We start from the raw sequence: 8311 nt of genomic DNA, 5'->3' as shown, positions 1-8311 counted from the left end.
CCATCCCAGGCCAAGGTCAAATACAGATCTGAGATCAGTGCAGCAAAGGTCACCGGGACATTGTAACATGTAAATAACATGATCAGTATCACAGGTGAGATAATGTTTCATCTCGTATGTAACATTAGTGGAAGGGTGCACAAATGTATCTCCTTATAACATCATGGTACATAATTTATAATTTACACATCGTCTGCAGGTCTGTCTTTCTTATGTCTTCGAGCCTTACATCAGCCCTGACCGACTTATCCCTGAGGCTCGGTGTGCGACGATAACAATAAAGAGGCGGAATATTAAATTCAGATATCACGGGGAAGGCATCCGAAAGGATATGTCAATTTCTAGAGATAATTTTGCCTGTTTCACTACTTATTTCCGTAGTGATACGCAGGCATATTTGTGTGACGTGGAGAGACAACTGATGATTCTGTATACAAGAAATTAAATAGTGATCCCAAGTTCTGTAGGAGAATTACAAGTGTACTGGATAACGAGCCAGAAAGTCAAATTTCATTGCTGAAGGCCCGTGCATTTTTAACGGACTGCTTAAAAACGACCCAAAAACGGGTTCAAAACGCCACATGTGCCGCCGGCCTTAGGGGTCTGGGATGTCACAGGTGGGTCAGATGATTCTCCCAGCTCTGACTGAACACAGCGATTTCATCCAGGTAAACTATGGAAAACCCTGTAGGGAGGAACTCATCACCAAGCATACTGGCCGGACTGAGGGCACATTCACACGATGCGTTGCGTTGTGTGTTTTTGACGCATTCAACAATTTTCCGCCTTGATTACATGCTAAGGTTACATTGCGTTTTAGCAGATGCAGCATGTAATCAAGGCTGAAGCCAGTGGATGCATCAAAAACGCAACGCTCAACACGACACAAAGCATCGTGTGAATGCGCCCTCATAGGAATTTCAGAGGAGGGGCTGAACCTCTTCCTAATTTGGATATATCCTTACAGCCCAGTCTACATTTATCACTCTAAACACAGTTCCCATGATTTGCTTCTGATTGTTGTCAGTCAGTCCTCGCCCTGTGCGGTAACTGTGAGTCACACCCACTGGTCTCCAACGTGTACAGAACTTTACTTTCATTTCTTCTTCTGCTGTCAGTGATGGCGTCTGCTGCTCTGGGACAGGAGCTGACGTGCTCCATCTGTCTGGACCTCTATACAGATCCTGTAACCCTGAGATGTGGACACAACTTCTGCCGGGTCTGTATTGATCAGGTCCTGACTACACAGGACGGGTCTGGAGGTTATTCCTGTCCTCAATGTAGAGCAGAGTTCCAGGAGCGGCCGGCACTGCAGAGGAACATCACTCTGTGTAATGTGGTGGAGAACTTCCGGTCTACTCATCCACCCCAGGAGGAGACCAAGATCTTCTGCTCTTACTGCATCCACTCTCCTGTACCTGCTGTGAAATCCTGTCTCCTGTGTGAGGCTTCTCTGTGTGAGGAACATCTGAGAGTCCACAACAAGGGACCTGCACACGTCCTCATAGATCCCAGCACCTCCCTGGAGAACAGGAAATGTCCCACCCATAAGGAGCTCCTGAAGTATTACTGCACGGAGGACGGGACTTGTATCTGTGTGTCCTGCAGTCTGGCCGGAGAGCACCGAGGTCATCAGGTAGAGACACTGGAAGAGGCCTCCAAGAAGAAAAAGCAGAAACTGAAAGAAGTTCTGCAGGAACTGACAACTAAGAGACTTAAGACCCACAAGAGAGTCCAGAGTCTGAAGGAGCACCGGAGAAAAGCTCAAGACAAAGCATCTGGAGAAGAGCAAAGAGTCACTGCCCTGTTTATAGACCTCAGGAGACAACTGGACAACCTGGAGAAGAAGGTCCTGAGTGAGATCTCCAGGAGGGAGGAGAAGGAGTCTCGGTCACTGACGGATGTCATACAGAAGCTGCAAAGAGAGAAGGACGAGCTGTCCAGGAAGATGCAGGACATTGAGGAGATGTGTAACATGACTGATCCACTGACTGTGTTACAGGAACCAGAGGAGAGAGGTGATGAGGACAGAGGGGGACATGATGGAGGAGATGAGGACATAGGGGGAGATGATGGAGGAGATGAGGACACGGAGGAAGATGATGGAGGTGATGAGGACACAGAGGAAGATGATGGAGGTGATGAGGACACAGAGGAAGATGATGGAGGTGATGAGGACACGGAGGAAGATGATGAGGACACGGATGGAGATGATGAGGACACGGAGGAAGATGATGGAAGTGATGAGGACACGGAGGGAGATGATGGTGGTGATGACACAGGGGGAGATGATGGGGTTGCAGAGCTGATCTCCCACTTATCACGCACATTATTGGATATAATACGAGGTATAAATGTGACCTTCTATGTGCAGGATCCTGCAGACATATCACTGGATATAGACACGGCCACTAATAGTCTCCGTATATCAGACGACCTGAAAACTGCAACTAGGACACAAACAGAGCAAAATCGTCCAGACACCGCAGAGAGATTCCAGTATTCTCAGGTGATGAGCAGGAGTTACATTACCTCCGGACGACATTACTGGGATGTGGAGGTCAGTGGGGCGGAGTCATGGAGGGTGGGGGTGTGTTACCCCAGTATAGACAGGAAGGGAGATCAGTCATACATTGGAGGTAATAACAAGTCCTGGGGGTTATGTGTAGGACGGATGCATAATTCCTGGATTTTTTTATTTCTAAGGAAGTGGTTAGATAATGAGTATTATGTGAGACACAACAGTAATAGCATCCAGTTACATCACCGGATCTCCAGTGATCGGGTCAGGATCTATGTGGATTATGAGGCGGGGGAGTTGTCCTTCTATGCGCTGTGTGACCCCATCAGACACTTACACACCTTCACCACCAGGTTCACCGAGCCGCTACACGCTGTGCTACATGTATATAATGGTTCTATAAATATATCAGGGGGAGGAGCAAGAGGGAGAACTAGAAGAATGTGATTGGAGGAGCATCCAGCCTATCAGATCCAGCAGTGGGAGGGGCTTCCTTAATCCCTATTCACACATCAGTAATTGGTCAGTTTTGTGCATCAGTTGTTGTGGGATAAAACCAGGAGAGGAGACGACACAAGATCCGGGATGATGGAAAGTTCTGCCCCTGCTCCGCTATTTCCATCCTCTCCTGACGGGTGACCTCACAAACTAATGTGTGAATAAGCTCATACACCAAGGGCTCCCCACATTAGGGTCAAAGGGGGTTGTCCAACTCTGGCAATGCTCAGACAGGCGGATGGGGAGGTAAGTTTTAAAGAAAGAAAGTTGTAGTCACCTCCTTCGCTCCCGGGGTCCTGCGCCGCCATCTCGCTGGTCCGTGTCCTGTAAACAAATAGGGGCATGTTAGCTCTGCTGAGTTTGGCTTCCGGCCGTCCACACCCACCGGTCCCTATCCCCAATGCTGTATCCTGCGCCAAAATATAGGGACGGGCCGGCCCAGAAGCCGAACTCAGCGGAGCTTCCGTGCTACTATTTGTTTACAGGGAGACGGCAGCACGGGACCCCAAGAGTGACAGAGGAGGTGAGTACAACTTTTTTTTAAAACTTACCTCCCCAGCCGCCTGCCTGAGCTTTGCCGGAGTCGGACAACCCCTTTAACAATCCCTACTGCTGGGATCAATGGAGACCCGGAGCCTCTGCTCCGACCTGATAGGAATGAGGAATATTCTGATGTAATTCTCATTTCCCGGCACTTCTATAACTTCTCCCCGGCTATATCCCAGAGCTGCCACCTACCTACCCTACACTCCTACCTACCTACCTCCCTGATGTGTGAGCTCCTGTAGTGATATGAAGGTCCTGTGCGTCCCGGACGCTGCACATCTCGTGTCACAGTAATTGTTTGGCCTTTTGTAAGGATATTATTCCGATACTTTCTGTATATTGTGCGTCTCATGTTATTGTATAATCATCTATTGCTTGTAAGTCGCTTAAATGTTCTTCATTCATTCTGTAAATGTGACACAAGTAGAAATACAGGAGACCCCTGTGACCTGTGACCCCCCCCCCCCCCCCCCGGCAGGACACGTCCTCTGTTCTCAGGGGGGGGGGGGGGGGTGTAATATACCTCCTGCATGTGACACCGGGCGTCTCCATAAAACATCTGATACATTAATAACTGAGAAGATTTTCCTATAAATACAATTGTATCCTAATAAACATCTTCACTTCCTCCATCCGGATGTGTCCTGGTTATTTCTCCATTCACCTTCCGGGAGCCGGAGCTGATGCCTCTCAGGATGACGTCACTGGAAGCTTTTGGGGGAATCACATTATAGGATGTTCCATCACAGAATCATCTTATTGGATCCTTCATTATTTCCAAAATTTCCCATCCTCCTCCTTCATTCCAGGTGATAGCTGGTTGCGGCTGTCATTACTCGGGGGTACAATGTCCATGTTTGGGAACTGGGTCCCACTTTCCTGCCAGTGACCACTCCTTGTGTGGTCATTGTTCCCTCCGCTTCCTGACTTGGTTCTCTCGGAGCGGATCAGGACCGGCGGCTGCAGGTTCTCCAGGTTGGTCCTGCTGCTCCAGAGATGTCCCCCTGTGCCCGTATGATGGAGGGGTAGAGGGCACAGCTGAGGCCGGTGATGGAGGCCGCCTCTGCTCCTGCACCCTGCTCATTACTAGTTACCCAGCGTTGTGCTGCACAATCACACAGGTAGGTGGCTTCACCATACAGGTACTTACTGCTTCACCACATACACACCCGATACATCGTCCTGCACTGGAGTCGCCCGCAGGTTTTGGTGTCTGGGAGTTTTCTCTCACATTAGGCCTTAGAGCCTGGGCCTTGCCTGGAGAAGTTCCCCACCCAGAGTGGCCCTGCCCCAGGCTGTCTCCAGAGGCCTCAGGAGCTCACACCACAGCCAGATCTTGTGGCAAAGCTACACAGTGTCCATCCTGTACCATGTATGTAATGTCTGAGGAGGTATATACTGCTGTGTACACCCTGTGTCATGTATGTAATGTCTGAGGAGGTATATACTGCTGTGTACATCCTGTGCCATGTATGTAATGTCTGAGGAGGTATATACTGCTGTGTACACCCTGTGTCATGTATGTAATGTCTGAGGGGGTATATACTGCTGTGTACATCCTGTGTCATGTATGTAATGTCTGAGGAGGTATATACTGCTGTGTACACCCTGTGTCATGTATGTAATGTCTGAGGAGGTATATACTGCTGTGTACACCCTGTGTCATGTATGTAATGTCTGAGGGGGTATATACTGCTGTGTACATCCTGTGCCATGTATGTAATGTCTGAGGGGGTATATACTGCTGTGTACATCCTGTGCCATGTATGTAATGTCTGAGGAGGTATATACTGCTGTGTACATCCTGTGTCATGTATGTAATGTCTGAGGGGGTATATACTGCTGTGTACACCCTGTGTCATGTATGTAATGTCTGAGGGGGTATATACTGCTGTGTACATCCTGTGCCATGTATGTAATGTATGAGGGGGTATATACTGCTGTGTACACCCTGTGTCATGTATGTAATGTCTGAGGAGGTATATACTGCTGTGTACACCCTGTGTCATGTATGTAATGTCTGAGGAGGTATATACTGCTGTGTACATCCTGTGCCATGTATGTAATGTCTGAGGGGGTATATACTGCTGTGTACACCCTGTGCCATGTATGTAATGTCTGAGGAGGTATATACTGCTGTGTACATCCTGTGTCATGTATGTAATGTCTGAGGGGGTATATACTGCTGTGTACATCCTGTGCCATGTATGTAATGTCTGAGGGGGTATATACTGCTGTGTACACCCTGTGTCATGTATGTAATGTCTGAGGGGGTATATACTGCTGTGTACATCCTGTGTCATGTATGTAATGTCTGAGGAGGTATATACTGCTGTGTACATCCTGTGTCATGTATGTAATGTCTGAGGGGGTATATACTGCTGTGTACACCCTGTGTCATGTATGTAATGTCTGAGGAGGTATATACTGCTGTGTACATCCTGTGTCATGTATGTAATGTCTGAGGGGGTATATACTGCTGTGTACATCCTGTGTCATGTATGTAATGTCTGAGGGGGTATATACTGCTGTGTACATCCTGTGTCATGTATGGAATGTCTGAGGAGGTATATACTGCTGTGTACACCCTGTGCCATGTATGTAATGTCTGAGGGGGTATATACTGCTGTGTACACCCTGTGCCATGTATGTAATGTCTGAGGAGGTATATACTGCTGTGTACATCCTGTGTCATGTATGTAATGTCTGAGGAGGTATATACTGCTGTGTACACCCTGTGTCATGTATGGAATGTCTGAGGAGGTATATACTGCTGTGTACATCCTGTGTCATGTATGTAATGTCTGAGGAGGTATATACTGCTGTGTACACCCTGTGCCATGTATGTAATGTCTGAGGGGGTATATACTGCTGTGTACATCCTGTGTCATGTATGTAATGTCTGAGGAGGTATATACTGCTGTGTACATCCTGTGCCATGTATGTAATGTCTGAGGGGGTATATACTGCTGTGTACATCCTGTGTCATGTATGTAATGTCTGAGGGGGTATATACTGCTGTGTACACCCTGTGCCATGTATGTAATGTCTGAGGGGGTATATACTGCTGTGTACATCCTGTGTCATGTATGTAATGTCTGAGGGGGTATATACTGCTGTGTACATCCTGTGCCGTGTATGTAATGTCTGAGGAGGTATATACTGCTGTGTACATCCTGTGTCGTGTATGTAATGTCTGAGGGGGTATATACTGCTGTGTACACCCTGTGCCATGTATGTTATGTCTGAGGGGTATATACTGCAGTGTACATCCTGTGTCATGTATGTAATGTCTGAGGGGTATATACTGCAGTGTACATCCTGTGTCATGTATGTAATGTCTGAGGAGGTATATACTGCTGTGTACACCCTGTGCCATGTATGTAATGTCTGAGGGGGTATATACTGCTGTGTACATCCTGTGCCATGTATGTAATGTCTGAGGAGGTATATACTGCTGTGTACACCCTGTGTCATGTATGTAATGTCTGAGGGGGTATATACTGCTGTGTACACCCTGTGTCATGTATGTAATGTCTGAGGGGTATATACTGCTGTGTACACCCTGTGTCATGTATGTAATGTCTGAAGGGGTATATACTGCTGTGTACACCCTGTGTCATGTATGTAATGTCTGAGGGGGTATATACTGCTGTGTACACCCTGTGTCATGTATGTAATGTCTGAGGGGGTATATACTGCTGTGTACACCCTGTGTCATGTATGTAATGTCTGAGGGGGTATATACTGCTGTGTACACCCTGTGTCATGTCTGAGGGGGTATATACTGCTGTGTACACCCTGTGTCATGTATGTAATGTCTGAGGGGGTATATACTGCTGTGTACATCCTGTGTCATGTATGTAATGTCTGAGGGGGTATATACTGCTGTGTACATCCTGTGTCATGTATGTAATGTCTGAGGAGGTATATACTGCTGTGTACATCCTGTGTCATGTATGTAATGTCTGAGGGGGTATATACTGCTGTGTACACCCTGTGTCATGTATGTAATGTCTGAGGGGGTATATACTGCTGTGTACATCCTGCGCCATGTATGTAATGTCTGAGGGGGTATATACTGCTGTGTACATCCTGTGTCATGTATGTAATGTCTGAGGGGGTATATACTGCTGTGTACACCCTGTGCCATGTATGTAATGTCTGAGGGGGTATATACTGCTGTGTACACCCTGTGTCATGTATGTAATGTCTGAGGGGGTATATACTGCTGTGTACATCCTGTGCCATGTATGTAATGTCTGAGGGGGTATATACTGCTGTGTACACCCTGTGCCCTGTATGTAATGTCTGAGGGGGTATATACTGCTGTGTACATCCTGTGCCATGTATGTAATGTCTGAGGAGGTATATACTGCTGTGTACATCTTGTGTCATGTATGTAATGTCTGAGGAGGTATATACTGCTGTGTACATCCTGTGTCATGTATGTAATGTCTGAGGGGGTATATACTGCTGTGTACACCCTGTGCCATGTATGTAATGTCTGAGGAGGTATATACTGCTGTGTACATCCTGTGCCATGTATGTAATGTCTGAGGGGGTATATACTGCTGTGTACACCCTGTGCCATGTATGTAATGTCTGAGGGGGTATATACTGCTGTGTACATCCTGTGTCATGTATGTAATGTCTGAGGGGGTATATACTGCTGTCTACATCCTGTGTCATGTATGTAATGTCTGAGGGGGTATATACTGCTGTGTACACCCTGTGTCATGTATG

General features: G+C 47.2%; 1 protein-coding gene across 1 annotated transcript; it reads left to right on the top strand.

Moving 5' to 3' along the window:
- Window positions 1-1073: 1073 nt before the first annotated feature.
- On the top strand, window positions 1074-4197 carry LOC140125906 (E3 ubiquitin/ISG15 ligase TRIM25-like). Its single transcript, XM_072144804.1, has one exon. The coding sequence runs from the start codon at window positions 1121-1123 to the stop codon at window positions 2966-2968; it is 1848 nt and encodes a 615-aa protein (XP_072000905.1). The 5' UTR covers window positions 1074-1120; the 3' UTR covers window positions 2969-4197.
- Window positions 4198-8311: the final 4114 nt, after the last annotated feature.

Source organism: Engystomops pustulosus, chromosome 4 (genome assembly GCF_040894005.1).
Source record: "Engystomops pustulosus chromosome 4, aEngPut4.maternal, whole genome shotgun sequence".
Taxonomy (NCBI): Eukaryota; Metazoa; Chordata; class Amphibia; order Anura; family Leptodactylidae; genus Engystomops; species Engystomops pustulosus.
The sequence above is the reverse complement of the archived record's forward strand: the minus strand, read 5'-3'. Positions and strand labels throughout refer to the sequence as shown.